At 40.8% G+C, this 21135-nt stretch overlaps 1 protein-coding gene across 1 annotated transcript in view; it reads right to left on the bottom strand.

Annotated features, from left to right (window-relative positions):
* Nucleotides 1-378: 378 nt before the first annotated feature.
* The window catches only part of mtnr1bb (melatonin receptor 1Bb), a 39636-nt gene continuing 18879 nt past the window's right edge, over nt 379-21135 (bottom strand). Inside the window, exons 2-4 of the mRNA XM_030068839.1 lie at nt 2090-2208; nt 1636-1980; nt 379-801 (exon numbers count right to left, since the gene is read on the bottom strand). Of these exons, the coding sequence (XP_029924699.1) occupies nt 379-801; nt 1636-1980; nt 2090-2208 (887 nt within the window). The remainder of the gene's footprint in view (nt 802-1635; nt 1981-2089; nt 2209-21135) is intronic.

The following is a 21135-nucleotide window of genomic DNA, read 5'->3' as shown; positions in this document are numbered from 1 at the left end:
TTACCCAGTTTGCCGATACATCTAAGAACAAGAACAGACAGTAAAGGATAATACATGTTTTTAATGTGATATATAGATTTTTTTTTTTTTTTTTTTTTTTTTTTAAATCTGAGAGTCATCCTATGAACAAGATGAAACTGGTGTCTGGTTTAATCTTCCCACACTTAAGTTGTCAATAACCCATTATATTAACTGTATAACATTTCCTACAACAATAAAAAAATAAAATACCCCAAATAAACACATTCTCCTAGTCCCTGTAGTCCAGTTTCATGTGGCTCTTAGACTACTCTCAAACCGCACAACAATCTGGATGTCACATAAAAAACAGGAATTATCCTTTAACAGACTCAAACATCCTGAGTTCAAAGTCGGATTTCATTCCTTGTCAATGCGATCTCTGACTGACTCGTTGTTGTTGAGTGCAGGCGCTGGTGATGCTTTGCTCCTCATGCTCCTGCCATCCGTGGCGGCTCGTGATGTCTCTGTCACAAAAAGCCGAGTCACCCAAACGGATGTGATGATGCGTTTGTACTCGTTCCTGAAATTCCTATTGAGTAAGCCATAGATGATGGCATTCAGACAGCTGTTGAAATAGGCCATGAAGTAGCTGACCACAAAAAGCCACTCAGGAATTCGGGGAACCACGTGGTGCGGGTCTATGGCCACTGCTAAGCCAATCAGGTTAAGTGGAGCCCAGCAGATGGCGAACAGCACAAAGACCACAAACATGGTAATGAAATTCCGTAAGTCACTGGGTCTGAGGCGAGGACTCTCATCAGTCTTCACTTTGCGTCGCACCTGTTCAAGATGAAAACAGACTGGGTAGGAATTAGGCTGGAAATGATTTATTCTCCTACTCCCTCTACCTGTCACACACACAGATGCACAGAAACCCATACCCACACACTCACACTGACACATGCACACACATACAAACACACACATGGATCAGACAGTGTCACTCTGTCCATTTTTCTAATGCCACCATTGTTTTAACTGCCATTATGAGACTTTGGCCCAATGCCTAAGAGTTCTTGCGCAGTGCCCAAGTTGACTGAATGGGAAATATGGGGGGAAAAAAAAGTTTTTTAATATGCAGCACTCAAGCTAAAAAATCTACTTGATAAAAACGTTTTGCCTGTCAGTCTTTGCTTGTCGCTCAAAAAGAAAAGGCTGGCTATGCGATCATTTTAGTCACAGTCTAGTAGCTATGCCTTCGCTAATGTTCTAGAAAACCACAGTCAGGTCAACTCTGGCTTCAGACTTACCTGACTGATCAAAGGGAAGATACTGAGACATACACATGAATGTGTACACATGCAAACCCTCTCTCTCTCCCTCTCTGTCTTTTGCACTCACTCACTCACTCAGTCACACACTCTCTCTCTCTCTCTCTCTCTCTCTCTCTCCCTCTCTCACTCCACACAGCCTTAAATCCAGCCTCAGTGCATCTTGTATGCATTTGCATTTGGCCTATCCAATTGCTAACCCGTCAGCTGAAGCCACATGGAATGGCTAACTGCAAATGGGGTATTTGTTCCCCTATTAAAAAAACACAGCCATTAATAGCACCCTTAGCAAACCTGAAAAGATGAAAGTAATTGTGGACAGAAGTGAAAGCATAAGACTGACCTGAATCACTAGCACCCAGATGCGTAGATAACAAAAGGTCACCACTGCGATGGGAACCAGGAAATGAACCACCACCACTGCCACTGTGTAGGAACTGCTGACGTTCTGGGCGAAGGTGCATGAGTAGACTCGTGGGTCATAGCGCAGGGAACCAACGAAGAAATTTGGGACAATGGCCACTATGGTGAGCAGCCAGATTAAGGCAACAAACAGCAGAGTGTTGCGATAGCTGTATAGCCGACTGTAGGAGAATGAGTGACAGATGTAGCAGTACCTGTTCACTGCAATCCCAGTGATGTTGAAGATGGAGCCAATGACACTCAGCCCCATAAGGAAGCCACTGACCTGTACAGAGGGAAAGAGACAAGTGTGACTGTGTGAGTTAATGTGTGTGATGTTCCTAATGCTCTGCTGGTAATTAGCAGGATATAGAAACACTGTGATGAGGTCTCACCATGCATTGAGTGTCTCCCAGTGACCATCCATCATGGAAGAGAGCATAGAGGACCAGAGGGTACGGGTAGAATGCTACCACAAGGTCAGCAAACGCCAAACTCACCACAAACACATTCCCTGGAGACGAAGACAAAGAGAGTCTCAGCCATTGTAAGCTGACTAGATGTCTCAGCCATCTACTAAATTGTTAAGTGTGCCCGGCAACAATGTAATTGTATTGTCTAGAAAACATACAGTCTAATTAGCAATACCAACCAAGCCATGAACAGATGAACTTGGCCTTTATTTATTTGTGAACGGCAGGGTTTTGAACACAGTAGGTGATGTGTCAGTACTGGTAAACACTGCAATGCAATTTAAGAGTTGAGGATTAGGCCCTATGGCCCAATCTCATCTAACTGCACCCCATAAAATTATCTTTTTCGTGATCAAATGGACAGGTAATGTGTAATAGAATGGATTTCTCGGCCTATATTGTGCCTAACTTGGAGTAAACTTTGGGTAATGCTAGAAAAGCAGAAAAAGAAAGGCAGTGAACTTGGTGTTTACATATATACTGTAGTTTCTTTGGTCGGAAGGATCAGAATCAGAATCAGAATCAGAAATACTTTATTGATCCCCAAGGGCAAATTGGGTAACACTGAGGCCACAATAGTTTTCTCGCTTAATATTCATACTGAATGGCAATTTTCAACTCCATTATCCAGTCAATATTTGCTCCAAGTTCAAATGATTTAATAGAAGAGAGTTCATGCATTCAGAAGAACCGAGTCCTCTGGGATTATGGAAGGTAAATCCTTAAATAAACTGCTTTCCATTTTAATTTTATAGTAATGTGGAGTGTCCGTAGTAGTATGTGAAAATGCAAATTGAGTTATTGTATTTTCATTTTAATTTTGATCCAAAAAATACATACATATGTTGGTAATTATAATGCCACTTAAAACATACAAGTTAAGATACATGTTAAAGTTATCATCTTAATTTTGTAAATTGTATGCTCCTATACCATTTAATTTTTCATACCAATTGCACAAAATGACTAAAATCAAGGCTCTGTAATAAAAAGGGCAAAATTAGATGGTCTAATTTTGATGAAAACCAATAGACTTGAATATAGAGAAAAGAATTCAAGGCATGTACTTGACAAATACTTTATACTCATTGTTCAACCATGTTTATGGGCACTGGCAAACTAACATTACCATGGATAGCTAAGATGCTTGCCACTTGGTTGCAATGCTGAGCGGTCCTTAGCTAATAGCCACTCGCAGGCTAGTTAGCTAGTATTGCTAAAGAAACTTGAAAGATTATCAAATCATGCACATAAAGTGATCATCTATAGTTCTATGTTTTTGCTGAATGTAAGCCACAATGTAACTCTTTTTTGCATCTTTTTGTACTCAGCATAAGCAGTGTTGTATAAAACTGGATGATTTGACAATAACTGAATGGTATGGATTTGCAACCAAGAAGAATATTTTTTGTTCAACCTGCAGGATTTACAAGGTGAATGAGAGGAAAAAGTAAATCTATGCACAGTTGGTTCATAGTCTGACTGAGTACAGGGTCTTATGCCTGTGTTTGCCACGTGATTAAACAATGTCTAAAGTGAATGGTGCAAAGCACAGTCATGTCCTATGGTTTTTGTGGATTTACCGGGCAATGTGCACTCGAACAGATCCTATGACAATTAATCTTTGACATTATTCAGCAGGAAGTTGGACAAAGCAGGAAAAGTGTTTACACATGGCTGTGGTGTAAATGAATGTCATCCAACATCAGACTTTCAGTATGCACCATGATGGAAATGGCACCATGCACAGAGTGAGGATTGTGGAGGCAGCTGCAGCCTCTGTAGATATCTAGCTTTTGGATACCCCCCTCCTGTACCCAAACTGTCCCTAAAGTTTTTGCTTATTTCTGTTTGGCTCTCAGCCTAATATCATTAAACCATTTCCTACATTGGGTAACAGTTTTCCTATAGGACTAGAGCAACACATATTTGCTTGTAGTGATTCTGCAGTTCCTGTACATGGACATCAATTTCCCCTTAGGGAGAAGCTTTTGCAGCGGAACCACTCCAGACTGCTCTCTTCCATCACAAAATTGTCAGAGCGCTGTGTTGTGGAGTGCACTGCTTTTAATGGGGAGGGAAAGAAGTGATTTGATTGGTCGTGATAGAAGCCAGGCCCAGAGCGCTGACTGATTATGTACCCCTCTAATCCAAGTCTGTTTCCAAATGTGCTGCAGGTGCGCTGCATGCCTGTGGTCATGTAATTACCAAAAATCTGTTGCCACACCCTGTGCTCTCGCACCACTCCCCTCTGACTGCGCAATGATACACAGAAGTAGAGATCTAGTATCTATCTATGCACGGTGAACAGAGAAAAAAATGACATACAGGACATAGACACCTCAGAAAAGTGTCAACAGTTTTAAAGTCTGCACAAGTGTTTCAAAGCAGTTATGTTGAAGACATTCTGAAACAACCCCTCCAAAAATTGCACGGACAATGTGTCAATGCACCAATTATCTGTGTCAAAACACCTTCCATGGAGTGTCTATTTATTACACTAGAAATGTAACGGTGTGACACCCGAAAGTTGGCTGTAACTCAATTGTCTCTATTATGCTTTTGGAAAAGTTTCTTCTGACAGTATTTAGAATCCATGCCCAGGCCATCTTGTTGTGCATCTAAAAACCACCTGAGACTTGTTAGGCCTGGAATGTGAACATCCACGATGAAACCTACAATACTGAGATAAAACTGAATTTGCTCTCATTTATTTACTTTATAACAATGACAATGTGAACAGGGTATTTTATGTGCCTCGTGTATGTATGAGAGAGAGAGAGAAACTGAGAGAGACATAATGAGACTTTTTTCATCTTTATGACCCTTTTGCTGTGGCACAGACAGTCACTTGGAAAACATGATGGGCTCTAGTTTCCCGGCGCAGCGCGGGGTGGCGCAGTGAGGCGAACCCCGCGCAGAGCTAGTTTCGACCGGCGAAACGGCAGAGGCGGACAGTTTCCAAGTTTCGCAGGCGGAGGTTCGCCGAGATGGGAGTGGCGGCGCAGCAGGGGGAGGTGCCGACAGATTCGGCTTGGCGCAGTGACAGTTTCGTGCCAAAAGGCTTCGCCGAGGTGCGCCAAAAGCTCGCCATCTGAAACCACGTCTACTTTCAGCGCAAGGCGGAGCGGAGCCGGCGCAGTCGAAGTTTGGCTGCCTGGCAAAACCTCACAATCAGCACAAACGGTGCCAATCTCCTTTGATCTGACATCAATTGTGACGGGACAGTTGATATGGAGATATATGTATGTGCTGATTGTGATCGTAGCATTGAATAGTGTTTTTTTCGGTATTTATTGCATTGTTCATGTGCCTGACATTCCGGAAGCCTGCCTGTGAGGTTTGGTGACGTGTCCACACTGCTCGCCGGTCTCCGCTCCGCGCCTGTCTCCTGAGCTCCACTCCGCCTGCGGCAGTAGACCTCCATGTCAGCTGTGTAAACTTTCATTACGCCTTCGCGCAGCACATTTTAAAGGCAAGGACAGGGGCTCATTTGATTGGTTACATGTGAATCGGCTGTGTCAAACCCACTCCACGCCTTTTCTCCTCCCCTCCGCCGGTAGGAGGGACGGCGGAGTACTTGTGCCACCGAGAACGGCGTGCCAAACTTGGAAAATCCGCCTGGCCACACCCAGTTGGCGAAGCGCATCTGCGCTATGCCCCCGCCTCGCCTGGTCTGCAAAACTAGAGCCCGAAGTGTTTTATCAGGGTGTGGGAAACTAGCAGCAAGTGCAAACACTTTCCTCTTGAAATAAATTATACAAGTATCTGTGTTGCATGGTGGAAATTACACTTGTGTTTCTTGTGATGGAAACTGTGATGGAAAATCCAGACTCTAATACTGCTCCACAATCAACAAGTAGCACCTGTCAAAGGAATGTGTCTAGTGGGAGAATAGGGTTTGTACCTTTTCGCCTGACATCGTACTTGAGGAAAGGTCATAAAGTCACCAAAGTTGACAAGGCCCATCGTCCGAGTAGCATGAATGTGTTTTCCAAATGCCGCGGCAATCTGCCCAAAACATTTTGAGATATCAAATTTGACATTGACGTGTGGCACTAGAAGTCATCAAACTCAAGAATAACTATCATCCAATCAAATAACATGGCAATTGATTTGAGGATGGTAGTACAGGAAAGGTAATGGGGTGATCAAAACTAGCAGGGTTCATCCTCCAAGGAGCATGAAATCCATGATAATCCAACCAATAGATGTTGCAGTATGGTGTACAGTCCATGACTTTGCCTGACGGTGGAACTAGAGAGAAGGTCATGATGCCACTAAATTTGACAGGGTTCATGCTCTGGGGAGAAGAAATGTGCTCACCAAATTTCAAATGCTGAACAAATGGACACATGGGTCAACCAACATGGCATTCCTTAGTCCCTGCCTGCCAGTGGGGCAAAAAGCTGTAATAGCTTTGGACCTGTTATTACAAAATAAATAAATAAATAATCACTCATTTCTGGATTATGACAAATGCACCATGACACCTCTAATTATGATCTGATCTGCAATCAAATACTATTTCTAATTTTCCACATATCTGCATGTAAATCAGATGCCATGTGAGCAATACAAACAAAGTAGATACTGTTCATCAAAAAGAGTGACTGACATATCAGCTAAAAACTTTAATACACATCTTCTAATCCTCATCCTCCAAAATCATGGGGTTAGGGTTGATTAATATTCATCAAAAAACTGCATTTCCTCTGTCTCCTATTTCAATGCAAAGATTAGGACTGGAAATTGAAAAAAGACACCAAGCTACAAACATAGCTTAGAACCTACACACAGCTGCGCATAAATCTGTTCATGTGTGCACATAAAAGTATGCATGCACACAACAAACCAAACAGGCCATACAGAAAGCAAAAATGATCAGACTCAGCTTGTGCTATAATCTCAGCTTGAGGCCACAGCATTTGCTGGGATTCAGTGCAATTCAGAATTCAAACTTTACTTTTCATTTGCACAAAGCAGTTTCACCACTCTAAATCCTACCACTACTAACATGCCGAAAGAAATGCTCTCATTCATTACTTCATCTCTCATTTGTTATGAGTGTCAGGTTTTCACCATTATAAAGAAACACAACACTGTTTTTCAGTGCCCACCTTATTATTGATATTACTGGCTTGATATTACTGGCTTGCATTTTTGTTTTAGCTGATGGTTTCAGGCAGATGTGCCTTTGTGTACATTATATGGATAAAACAAAATAAAATTATTATTGCTGGATGTTTAGATCATTTGCTATTTGTTATGTTTGTATATGGGCTCCTCAAATTTAATGCAGCAGGAAGTGCATTTGGTAATGTAGGCCTATTTTGCAATGATTTTATGCAATGAGTAGCCTGCCGGGGGAGTGAGACTATTTTATTTTGGATGGTTACAGTATTCAGATGAAATCAGACAGAATGTTGAATGGCAGTTTAAAAAAAAAAAAAAAAAAAAAGCACAGTCCTTTACGGTTAGTAGGTCAAAAGAGGCTAAATCTAATCCAGCAGTGGTGGGGCCAATGTCATTTGACTTCAATTAATGCACAATCTGTTCATCTACCTTCATATTTTCAAAGCTGGAATCACGTTCCCATCAAAGTATTATTTATCCTATCTGTAGTAAGACATTTTTGAGATTGAGGACTCTCTGACAATTATGTGAGTTTCATTTTCAGTTTCCATTTTGTATTAAATTACCTCCCAATGAGCACAGCATGGAAATTTGCAGATGAGACTTTGACTAAGTCCTACTGAATAAGGTTTTCAAATTATACTATTCATTATCCCAAATCTGTGCGACACGTTTTCCTTTAAAGGGCAATCATTAGGATGACTTATATAATGGTTCCATTGCATTGTCATGTCATTACACTTCATGAGAAATGACAAGTATTTTGCAAACACCTTGGCAAAGCCTACCTACAGTTTGAATTAGTATTCGTGAATGTTGCTGTATAGCTCTTATGCAGCCAGTATGCATACAAAACCAGATTTCAAGTAAAATGTTGCTACATTTGGTTTGTGTTTCATTCATTATTGTGAATGGGAGACGAATCAGTATTTGCAAGAACTATTTATTTTATTTGAGAGGCAGTGGGTGGGTCTCTAGTTTCAGTGCATGGTGATTGGTGTGTGTGTCTGATTTAAGTGTAAATGAAAGTGTAAGTTTAAATGAAAGTGATAAATGGGTACACAAAAGGTGAGGCAGTGAATTTGTATTTTGTACGTAGATAGTTGAGTAGTGCTGCCACAAAGCACAAACAAGTAATGCATAGATTAAAGGACGAGTATGTAAGTATCAGCAAAAATGAAGAGCAAAATCCTTTCGGTGACAGATACTGTAGCTGTATTTGACCTTCACTTACTGGGCAATGTTGTTAATGTATGTGGGATGGATTAATAGCAAGTAGCTTGCCATTGCCACACGTGCTCTGATTTGGCAGAACTCCAGGAAATGTGAGTCTGTGTTTCTGTGTGTGTGTGTGTGTGTGTGTGTGTGTGTGTGTGTGTGTGTGTGTGTGTGTGTATGCGTGTGTGTGCGAGTGTGTGTGCCTGAGTGGTCACTGGCCGCTTAATTTTCTCGGTCACAAGCCTGATAAGAAGCAGTGAAAGCAGGAAACAAGTGTTCAACATCTGGGCTGCACACACATGCATGCTGACACACCTGTGAGAATTTTTGAACCATCTGTTCAGTAAGCCACAGATTATGATGATGATCACATTTCGTAATTATTCATAGATGAGAGTCTAAGCTCAAATGTGGTAATCCTGTTTCATGGTTAAGACCCACAGTGATCACTGCATACTGTAGTTCCATTACAGCAGAGCCTCACTTACACAGACCCAGTGGAAATATTGTTTGCAATACTTTCAATTTTCACATATGACAGGTGAATGCAGACACACACTTAAGTGCTTTGTTTAATTTGCAGTGGCAATGGATTTAGCTGCATCACTCAACAAGAAAATTACAAAACACACACACACACACACACACAACAGTGTCTGCTGCATTTTTGATGGACTGAATGACTCGTGCTGAACAAGCTTCTTCATATACATACATGTACACATACAAAAATGTTGATTGAAATGTAATCTTCTTTGTCAGAGGAATGAGCAAATGATTACTGTAATAAACAATATTAGAACTGAAAACGATTTAGTCTTATTTTTTTCTTTTCCATGTCTATGAGCAATGCCCTGTGGGAAGAGATTGTGATGATTTTCCTCTCATTTGCTTTTTTTAATGTCTTTCCTGTGGGAGGACATGCCAGGCAGATTTGCCTTGTTTGCATTTAAATTTGTTTTCACTGAACGAATGCAAAAGAGAGAGAGAGAGAGAGAGAGAGAGAGAGAGAGAGAGAGAGAGAGAGAGAGAGAGAGAGAGAGAGAGAGAGAGAGAGGAAGTGAATGATGACGGCAACAGGGATCGAATCCAGAGGGGAGTGCTGTGGAAGAAAAGTGGATAGGCATATTAAATGTTGCAGTTTGTGTGTGGAGAGGTTGGTGGAGTTAGAGGTTGGGAGCCCATCTCATTAAAGGAGAGTAAATAATACAATTCCCACAAGACATGATCTGGACCATTATCAGCCTCACTGCTTTGGAATGAGGTTGTCACCTTGGCTTATTTCTTAAGTCTGTTAAATGGAATAAAATGGTACAAAGGTGCCAACTGAGAATGGCAAATTAGCAAGGTGGCAAAAATAAAGGGTGATAAAAGGTCAGCAGAGAATGGGACTGTGAGAGAGAAGAGGAGAGAGAATAATTTGATGATAGAATTGTGAGTAAAATAATATAATATTATTGTCATAGTTTTGCAGGCAAGGCACTCAATAAATAAATAAACAAATAAATAATCCTGTCATATCCACTGTAAATCAGTGTCTCCCAGAGCTGCCTAGAAAAAATGGTGTGTCCATGATGGAGCTTCTCCATGCCAGATGTTTCCTCACCCTGCTGCGTTGCCAACTGCCTGGTGAAACATGTCAGTATCAGTTTGGGCCAGCTGACCCCACAAGGGGAAGGCAACCCTCTTAAGCCCTGAACAGATAGGAAGCGTCAGTAGATCTACATCTTTTCATCTGTGCCATATGACGCCTACTAGTGCACACTGCATGTGGGAGATTTGAAGCATCAGCACCGGCAAAGACAAATATAAGATTAGCTGGTCACTCCTGCAGTTCATGAATACCAGACCCTGTATTTTAGTTTTGCTCCCTGTGTAGATGCTCCGACATTGAACACAGTTCAAAACTTGCATTTGTTGATGCCAGCTTCTGATGCTCTATCTGTCCAAGGCTTTGTTCACGTCTGCTGCTCCCACCATTCTCTATTTTTCATTTTGGCTGTTCACTTAGCTGCTGTACAGATTCCTCTACCAAGGATATCTGGTCTGAAGGATATGACCCCCCCCCCCACCCCCACCCCCCCCCACCCCCCCCACCCCCCCATCTCTCTCTCCCAATCTCTCCCTTCCTCTGCTCCATCCCTGCTTTCTTTTTTCCGAGGCTGAATATGTCACTTTCAACAAAGACAGACGGAGACAAAAGACACGCTGAGGCTGCTCAGTGTACGGTTAGGTCTTGTTGCCAGTCCCTAATGAATTGGGAGCAAGTCAGGTTATTACTGTATCAAGACAATGACCTTAAAAAGAGCACTGTGTCACAGGCTGGCCCATCATATTAAACAGACCATATGGGAGAGGAGAAATACCAGCCAAAGTTTGAGTCCTTTAGTATGCAGAGTTCAAAGTATGTATGCCCCCTCACAGTGCTGTTATTAGCTCCATCCTTGAAGTTAAACTTTAAACTCCCACAGTCCTATGGTATCTACAACATCTTACATACATTATATCCAAGAGTGTCAGTTTTTTCATCCAGACAGCAAGATATCAGCTATACAAGGCAACTCTGCACATCCTCAGCCCAGAGAGACAACAAGAGATAACTGTTTGAACTTCAACAGCCAGAAATCATGTGGCGTAATTCTACTTCTGTAAACAAGACACCACCAACCTGGCCAGTCCGTGATCACTCATACCAAAGGATAATCAAGGGATGAGTGGCAAAATATCTACTGTGGGTGAGCTGCTTCAGGAGACATCTGCAGATTTTGTTCTTAGATTTCTAGCCATCACCTCCTGTGGATGGAAAAGTGACCATACCTGTCACCAGAATTTCATTTGGACAAACAGGGTCAATCTACAATGTCTCAGTTATTGCAGATGTTTTTTTTTTTCTCTCTCTCTCTCTCTCTATTACAGCCCCACATAAGATGTGTGTATTAAAAAAAACTGCCTAGTGCAGCTGTAAAACGGATTATGATGATGCACACATGGTCAAAGCAGAGCCATCCCTGTGTCCTCGATGTATTTTCTATCAGTGAGGTAAACTGTACACACTGGACAACTGACCAGAAAAAGAAATCTGCTGAAAAGGGATGGGGTTGTCAAATAACATATGGGAGTTGTATTTTACTATAAAAATGGTAAATAAGTTGAATAATTGCCAAAAAGGTTTCAAAGGTATCCTATCCTAACATGGTTGGGGTGATGCATTATTTATCTCACCCTATACTCTGATAATTTATTCATTAATTACTACTGAAACATATATTAAGTGCAGTGGGGGAAAATCATCCAGGTTTTATTAATTTAAATAAACACCCCTGGGCTAGGGCTTTAATAAGGAGTGAGCAGCAATTGCTTCAGGAAGAGAGGAGACAAATCTTTGATCTGACCATCTTAGTTTGGACGTGCAAGTTTGATTTTCAGCTCCAGTAGCTGGTTCCCAAAGAAGTTCTCCCAAGGAACGGTTCCCCTGCTTTGTCAAAGAACATCTATCCAACTTTAAACCCATTAATATTCATCATTTCCTTTTCTTCAGTTTTTCAAAATGACTCATTTTCTGTCAGGGTTGTTGTTTGTATATATCAACACTGTGCTACCATTAGTAAATGGTAATAGAGCATTATCATAGATCAAAATGACTGCATTCAACAATAGATGGGGCTGTTACGTAAAGAGAAAATTGTTTATGTGAGCATCTGTCTATGCTGTTTGTGCTAATGATAATCTTACTTATCCCTCATTCATCTGGCTCCCAATTTATTACAAACACATGCTTTGCAGTTGTGTGCGTGTATTGGGCTCAATTGCTGTGTGTTTGAAAACTGTGCTTATAAAATGTTGCTGTACACATGAAAGTACTGAAAAAAATAATCTGTAATGTACTGGAAAGGCAAACATAGATGAGCACTTTTGCTATGGAATACAATTTGCTTTGAAATACAGTCCTTTGGGATTATTTTGCACACAAGTTTGCACAAAATTGATTGCTTAACAGCAACTCCATAAAAAAATTCAAGAAAAATTGGACTGGAAAAAAAAATAATAGACTTCACCCCAATTATACTATGCCACATGTTTATTGATGTCCAACATCATGGTGATTCCCTTTGGCAAAAAAAAAAAAAAAAAAAAAAAAATCATAATCAGAGCATCAAACACATGATACTAAACCAAATATTTATATAGTTTGAGACAGATCCAGATGTCCGCAACAGAGCAAGAGGGATGCAGAATGGTTGATTAATGAACATTTTAAGACTAAGACTAAGAAAACATGCATGTGTAGTACATGGTGTAAACATTACACTGGGTAACTCAATGAGTAGACAGATGGTTCTGTACCATGTGATGACCGGAAAACATAACCTCATTACCATATACATGAGGGCATACACAGAAGGAGCTGCATTTGAGGAATGGTTTGAAAATAAAATTACCATTAAGTCCTGCGGGTTGCATTGCATTTACTTTATCATTTCAAAACTCTCTGTTTAGTGACAGCAGTTTGGGTTTATTGGCAACAAAATTCACTGCCTAATTCGTAGTGCCATTATGTATTTCTGTTTGAGTTGCGACTCATGTTTGAAGGCTTATTTTGAGGGTTGACCAATATAGGTGTTACACAGCAAGAGCAACTCAGTGTGTAGACTTACAAAGAGTTACAATAATTAATTATTTGTGATAAAAACTTTTATCTGATGAGGGGACGATGATGAAAAAAAAGACTACATATAAACTAAGAAACATATCCTGGTGCAATATGTCCACCTGTGTCATGGTCACTGTCCATGGTGCTGAATGTGTTTCCAAGGCAATACACCAGTCATTGGAGCCTTCTATAGTAGAGCTCCCCTTTTGAGATCTCCAGCCAGGATGCTAGCCATTCTCTGATTATTATGTTTTCAATTCCCACTGTGATCATCATCACCGCCAATCAAAAGTTTTACAACACTAACATCGATAAGAATTGCTTTAATTGCTTTTAACAACTGCACAAGGAGTGTGACCCAGTTAATTGTAGCTGAAACTTTACAAGACGGTTACACAGTGCAGGATTTACAAACCCAGTGCAGAATAAAATGTCAGAGGACCTCATGAAAATGTACACTCAAAGCATCAGGTATATATCTTGAGCTAGAGAACTGTAGTATAGTGGCTCTGGCATAGTTGGTACAGTAGCAGCACTGGCATAGTCTTACATGTGCAAACTGCAACAAGACTGAACTCAGCAAAAGATACTTGAATGACACGTGTCTTACAAGTAGGCTGACAGAGAGCCAGAGTACTCCTGAATACTATACTACTATAATACTAATAATCAAAGAAAATAACATACTGAAAGTCACAATCTATAATCAAAATGCCACTGGGTAAAATTTGAGATTCCTTTTATAATTTTCTCCACCCTTAATCATGTAATATCATCACATAATGCAGACACTTTGCTGCTTCAGTGTTTATATAATTTGTGATAGCACTGTGTCAGCATCACAGCACAGCTTTTCATGCAGTTAAACCTACGGGGTTGTTCCAGCTAAAAGAGGGATTTGCCAGGAGACCTGTATTTTCAAATTCTTGCTCAATAGATCACTTCTTTCACTGCTATGTCATAAATCACATAAATATAACATGCACTCCAAAGGAAAGATGGAAAGATGACCCATCTCTATTCATGGATGTGCCATGCAGCACATACAAAGTTCTTTTTCAGGAACTGTGAATTTGCTATAAACCAGAATACATGTGAAATTGAGACTTAAATGGATGCTGCCAAACAGGAGCGGCGTATATGGGGGAAAAGTTAGGACAATTCCAAGGGCCCTTGACTGACAGGGGCCCCAAAAAATAGGTAAAAACTAATATAAAATTATTAAACCATCATCGAGTGTATATATATATATATATAAAAAAAAAAAAAAACATATATATATATATATATATATATATATATATATATTTTTTTTTTTTTTTTTCCTGAGGCTCAAAATTCCTGGCGGTGCCCCTGCTGCCAAATGACTGCTTATGGTTTGTCAGAGACATCACAATTCACAGAGAAACAGGGGTGATAAGATAGCACCAGCTTTTAACTGTTTCATCTTACGTAACATTTAGAAAGCTTTCTTTTTTCTCTCTCCACAAAACCAAGCCAAAAATATTTCAGAAATCAGAACACTGAGGGGAAACAAATTTGAGTGGGGGTGCCTCTGGAGGCACCTTGCAAACTATAGACACCGAGTGTACACCATCGTTATGGCTAATAAGCCATCTGAAAGTCCTCGTGCTTTGGAAATACATAAAAGACAGCAGACACAGATGAAAAGGTTAAGTACTTTACTTGTTTAGTGTGAAATATTCAAAAATCCCCTCATTAATGCCAATATTTTTCCATCACTGTCCCCTGTTGTAACTACGTGCCTCGCTGAGTTTTCAAACGAGCTGCATCAGACAAATAAAACAGCCGTCCAACAAATTATTGACATACAGCATGGAGCACTGATGTCAGATGTAGCTGCTGACCTATGATGGGAACTCATTCTGCCTTATGCTAATTGATCTTCCTGCTGTGAACTGTGTCCCTGGCAAGCTGATGACAAGCTGCAGATATGCATCTGTGTATCAGTGTGTGCAAATGTGCATACGTTTTTGTGTACTGTATGTGTGCATGTGTGAAAATATATGAGTGAGGGAGAAAGACATAGGAAAAAGCAAAAGAGAGACAGAGGAGGGAAAAAAAGGATCTCAGAATAATCAGAAAGGATCTCTGAAATCCAGCAATTAAGAGGATGGGTTAAATTGTGCTATCAATCAAGACAAGCACTAACTGAGCATCAGAAGTTTCAAGGACATAGCACTGGGAAGTTCAAGTTCATGCAACACACAAGTCATGTACACTCACTAGCGTAGGCCAGACAAGAAGCTTAAGTTTATCTCTGTCTCTCTCTAACTCACATCTCTCTACCGCTCTTTTCCCTCAGTGATAGAGGATTGAGCTGAGATAATATCAAAGAGTGGAGATTAAAGCAGGTCTTTGGGGTTCACCAGAGGGCTGGAAGTGAGCGGCTGGTGGTAGGAGCGTAGTTAGTGCTAATAGGCAGATGAGTAGTAAAAGTCTGTTGATTCTCCTCAACACCTCACTAGAATTGCATTATTAATTACTCTTAATGATGCAAATCGTAATTGCTTTCTGACTGCTGATAGGATTTGCGTGATAATGTGCTTGATCAATTATTTTATTATGAGGGTGGGGGGTGTATGTGTGTGTGTGTGTGTGTGTGTGTGTGGAGGGGGGGCATTCTAAGCAAAATTCATTAAAGGTTGCTCCTGAATTCATCAAATTGGCCAAGATGTTGACATGGTGTTTTTAACAGTCCGCTGCACTGTTTTCTGTGTATTCAACAAGGAAAAAAAAAAACATTCCCTATTGTTGAATGCCTTTATGATTACATTTTTTTCTGAGTGCAGCATGTAAAATTTAATGTTGCACCTCCATGCTTGCATAATCATAAAAACATCCTTGAGAATCGGAAATGCTAATATGACACATCTGTTGAATGTTTGCCTCTGATTTGCTGAAAGGTGCACATTTTCCCCAGGTGTAATTTAAAGTATGATCACTGCTCTGTGCAAATCAGCATGTCAACAGTTGATTTCCTTCTGGTTCCTTAAAGTGAATTTTAAACAGGCACCATGAATGCCTGATGTATACAGGGGAAGTGTAGTCTCTGGACTTAAAGGACAAATTTGCTATTTTGGAACCTAGGCCCTATTTACAAATTATGTGGCGTCATCCTCAGATGCTCCTGTAGAGAGCATCGTTTCACTGGTCGCTCCAGTATTGATCCTGATATCGATGTGCTGCAGGCTCCCGCTCGGTTACAACATTGGTCAATGGGGCAACCCTAAATGGCTTTGAAAAACTAAAATAATATTGCTCCTCCAAAACTGGAAGCTTTGTGTATACTGTCAGAATGTTCTCCTGAGAAAGAGTTTGAAAGCTGATCATTAAATCAACAGAACTGCTTCGTTTGGAATAGAGATACTTTATTTCCATACCCAGCTCTACCTTTCAAACTGTAGCCAGACTCTATGTGGAAGCAGCCAGGACAAGTCCCAGACGGATACTACTGTCTAAGCCCCTCACTCTTGACAAAATGCTGTTTGTGATACCTTTTTCAGGAGAACAATTTGATATCACTCAGAGTATAGACTGATCTTCCCATCTCAGAAAAGCAACGTTTTCTTACTTTTTTCAAGCCGTTTATGATTTCCCCACTGCCCGCCGTTGAAGCCGTGAGGGAGCCTGCATCACGTCTACATCAGGTTCAATACTGAAGCGGCCCGTAAAATGATGGTCTCAATGTCTCAGGATGGTGACAGATAATCTGTAAATAGTGCCTAGGTCCCAAAATAGTGAACCTGTCCTTTAATAGTTTTGCGTCCCATACCTGCTCCAGCCCATTATAAGTGACTGTCAGTTTGTACAGTTGAGGCAGGCTATGTTACTGACAAAACTGGCTGGCCAGTATGATGTCAGCTTTCAGTGCACAAGCAGCAATAGCACAAATACGATGACAGGTTCTATTAATACACTTTTCAACACTTATCATATTCCTCAGTACAAATTTGCATTCTGTCATTAGTGATTGCATCCAGTCTCCCCAAAATGCACTGGTGCCATTTGTGTCTGTGCCAGCTAGCAGTGACTGAATTATGTAGTCTATGGCTAAGGTGTTTTCAAAAGGGGCAGTGGACTTACATGTGCAATTTACCCTCAGCAGGAGTGAGATGGACAATCCACCTGAATGGCCATGAAGCACACACATACAAATCCACTCAGCTGTGGCAGGGAGGGTGAAAAAAAAAAAAAAAAAAAAAAAAAAATCAAATTGCTTCAACTTTCCCATGTGGAATACACAGGTGCTCCACAAGCACTTAAATTTCACTTCACACTGGATCAATGAGAGATGAGAGCAAGTTACCAAATTATGTGTGTAAGCATGCAAGCAAACACCACTAACAGTAATCTAATCAAATGTCTGTGCTTAAAAATGAATGCAAGAACAGTAATAACAATATCTAGGGTTGAAAAATCTTGTATTCATATTCATAATATTTAAATAGTTGTAAGGAAATATATTTAGACATGCAATATGTATATGGTGTGCAGTTCTGTTTGCATTGTTTCAGCAATTTCTTCTCCCTGTGAAAACTGCCTGCTTACCAGTGTGCCTTTCTGCCTGTACAGAGTGGAACTGCCCTCACAGGTGAAGCAGTTTGTAATATCCACTGCTCTGAAAATACCTCTCATTTGGGAAGATAAAGGGCCCTATCTTGTGCCACCCGCTATCCGCTGCCACTCCCCGCTACCCGCAAATTGCGGATTTAAGAGCTTCCGCTATCCCTAAACGGTATCTTGCGCCACCCGCTACCCGCTATCCGTTATGCCGACTCTGTCTTTGCGCCTGGAGGTGTGTCCGTGGGTGTGTTTCATGCGCTATCCCTAAAGTTGCTATCTTGCGCACACACTTTAGGGATAGCGGATAGCGGGTGGTCAGGACCACCCGCTATCCGCTTTCCCTAAAGTTTGGGCTGTTACGAGAGCGCGTCCAGGCGGCTTCAATGCACGCCCCGACGGAGCCTCGCCATGCACACGGTCGGACTGATACCAGGACGCCGCCGGAATGGACTGAGTATATTACTCATATAGACTGTTTAGAGGAAAGACTGTTTTAATTGGACACTTACGCCAGCACGTTTTGTTGTTTTATCATAAGCCAGCAGCTGTGCTATATTTTTAATATTTTATTTGCCCAATCTACCTTGTCAATAAATTAGTTTACACATAGTTCCACCTCTGCCTCTTGTGTGTCTGTGGTGTGGCCCGGGGATTTTACTCAATCAGTACAACCTTGTGACACATCCACTTGGACACATGTGGCTCCACCTCCCGAATTAACTCGCCTATAATATAATATATAATATGTATAAAGCCAACTTGCTTTAGCCTCAGCAGAACCCCTGAGAAAATCTACCTCCCTCTCTCCATCGCGGGTTTAGGATTTAGGATTTAGGATAGCGCATCCTGCCCTTAAAGGCAATGGCACCTGGCACACTGATTGGTTTAACTGGCGTAACGCCCAAAACATGCCTATGCATAATATAGTGGGTAGCGGAGGTGTTTTGCGGATAGCGGGAGGTGCACAAGATAGCAACTTTTACGGGGGAATGCCTCTTCCTAAATCCTAAATCCGCAAATAGCGGGTTTAGGGAGTCTGGCGCAAGATAGGGCCCATCGTGTTGACATTGTTTTGGAAGTAATGAAACCGCTATATGGACAGCTTTGCTCGAAGACAGACCTGTGGCTGTAAGCAATTTCAGCATGCATCAAGGCTTGCTAGCTAACATGGATTGCTGGATTTGAGGGGTATGCTTCCTGCCTAGTAGCTGAAGGAGTGAAGTAAGTTATTAGTCAGACCTTCACAGGCTTCTAGGGTAGCAGAGATGTTGCTGTAAAGTGTTTATCTTTTGCAAAGCTGCTAATCCAAAACATGTTGCCTTGCAAGCCAATGAAATCTTACTTAATATCTTGTGAACAACTTGGGGGAAACAATTTGTGTTTTGTCTGGGTCATGAGGCTGCAAATTATACTTACATTTGATGAAAAGTATAATTTGTTGGTAAGCTGTTGTATGTGCGTGGAAATGAACTCAGGTCAGGGTGATTCGCATTCAAAATGCACTTTGTGGACGCTTCGCCTCAGGCAAGCCGATCCCTCCACATCCCCCACATTTAGAATGCACATCACCCAGCCTTGTTCATTTTCCCCTCTATTCCTTCACATTAAAAATGCCATTCTGCTCAATCGGGCAGCACATTCTACTGAGCCTACCTGGCTGTATAGTTTAACAGCAGCTGGAGCTCATTCCATCTTTAAATTCAAAGATAAGGACATTTGCAATGCCCCAACCTCCAGTTTGCAAATCTGTGACAGATGATGGCGCAAAGTAAAAATGGTTTAACTCTTACTTAGGCCACTGTCAAATATTAACAAAACTGACAATGTTTCCAACCTGGTGTTATTTATTCAGACACTGGGAGAGAAGGTTTCCCAGCTGATACTCAATAACATCAGACACTTTATCTGTGACTTTGCAAATTTAAGCACTGGACCCACACAATGCTATGATATAGTGGCTTACTGGATTTTCTGCTGAGCATATCATGCAGAAATTAGGTCTAGTTAAGTCCTACAAGACTGACCTCTGAAGTACACATGGAACAGTAAAGCAAGCAGAGTAGATGATTACATCAGAAAGCTGTCCCAGCTCATCACTATAACCCTGACCATGGGAAAAAATACAACCCTACTGTGCAAGGGGAAAAAACACTATTGGCAGTATTGATTACTGAACCAACATAAATTGTCTTTGGCATCATCTCTTCATTATGTAAAAATCTTTGGCTTGTCTTTTCACATAATACATCTTGTATAATTATTTTCAGTTGACCAAAGTGCAGCCTTTGAAGCAGCCGGCTTAACTGTCTCTGGGCATTCTGCATTTGATCAGAAAGCCAGGCATTTTGGATGCACAGTATTTGAGTATTCAAGCCTGGCTGGGATCTCTTTTTTAATCACAAATACCCCTTCCTCTCAATTCATTTGATTCCATATGCTCTTTTCATTGAAATGATGATTTCCTTAGAGCAGTATGATGAGCCAAAATGATTTTCATAATATATTAAATAGCTGGTCTTAGTGGAAATCTCTTAGACTGTCCTGAAGATTTTCTTCTCACCTTGGTGCACGCTGGTCAGTGCTAAGGACTCTCATGCACTCACTTACCAACAAAGTCAACCACCTGGATGAAACGAGTGGAAAGGAAACCAGAAAAAAAGTTGAGGTTAGTTTAATGTGGAGGTGAAAAACTTTGAAGAGGGGAAAATTAGAAAAATATGCCCTTTTAATTTGAGAAATAAGGCTATTTCCACCTAATATTACATGCCAAATAGTCTGGGGCCGGATATTCCACTTCTGTTGGAAAAACTTGTCTATGCATGAGTCTAAATCAGTTATCCCTGATTGAATATTCAATGTGGGGTATTTGGAATCAATCAGTAACAGATGCTCTCTTCATACACACCATTTTAATCCGTCTTTTCCTTTTAGAACAGACAACTTATAATGTGCCCATCTCTCATAATATCTATCCAAGCTATTTAACATGATTTGACAGTTTACCACAAAGAATGAAAACTGAAAAAACAATTTCTTATCTTTCCATTTTCTTTGAAGCAAACCATTCAGCTCCATGGAGCTTTATGCATAAATGGCCCCAAGAAGACTCAAACATTTGAATCATTTAAGCAGTGCTAGGCTGTAACACATCAAAGTGAAGTTCTCAATCTTGTGCTGATATAGTTGACTATATGATTTTAACAATGTCTAGAAATAAAGGCTTTTTTCAGTAAAGCTGAGACTTCTGCAAAGGGTTTTCTGAAACAACAGCTGATGCACCATAAGGTTTTTCCGCTCAAACATCACCCTGTATACACAAATCTGAGGAAATAAGTAGAAGTAAACAAGTCTCCATTACTGCAGTGACAAGTCGCTA

Source organism: Myripristis murdjan, chromosome 14 (assembly GCF_902150065.1).
Source record: "Myripristis murdjan chromosome 14, fMyrMur1.1, whole genome shotgun sequence".
Lineage (NCBI taxonomy): Eukaryota > Metazoa > Chordata > Actinopteri > Holocentriformes > Holocentridae > Myripristis > Myripristis murdjan.
Note: the sequence above shows the minus strand (reverse complement) of the source record. Positions and strands in the feature narration are given on the sequence as shown.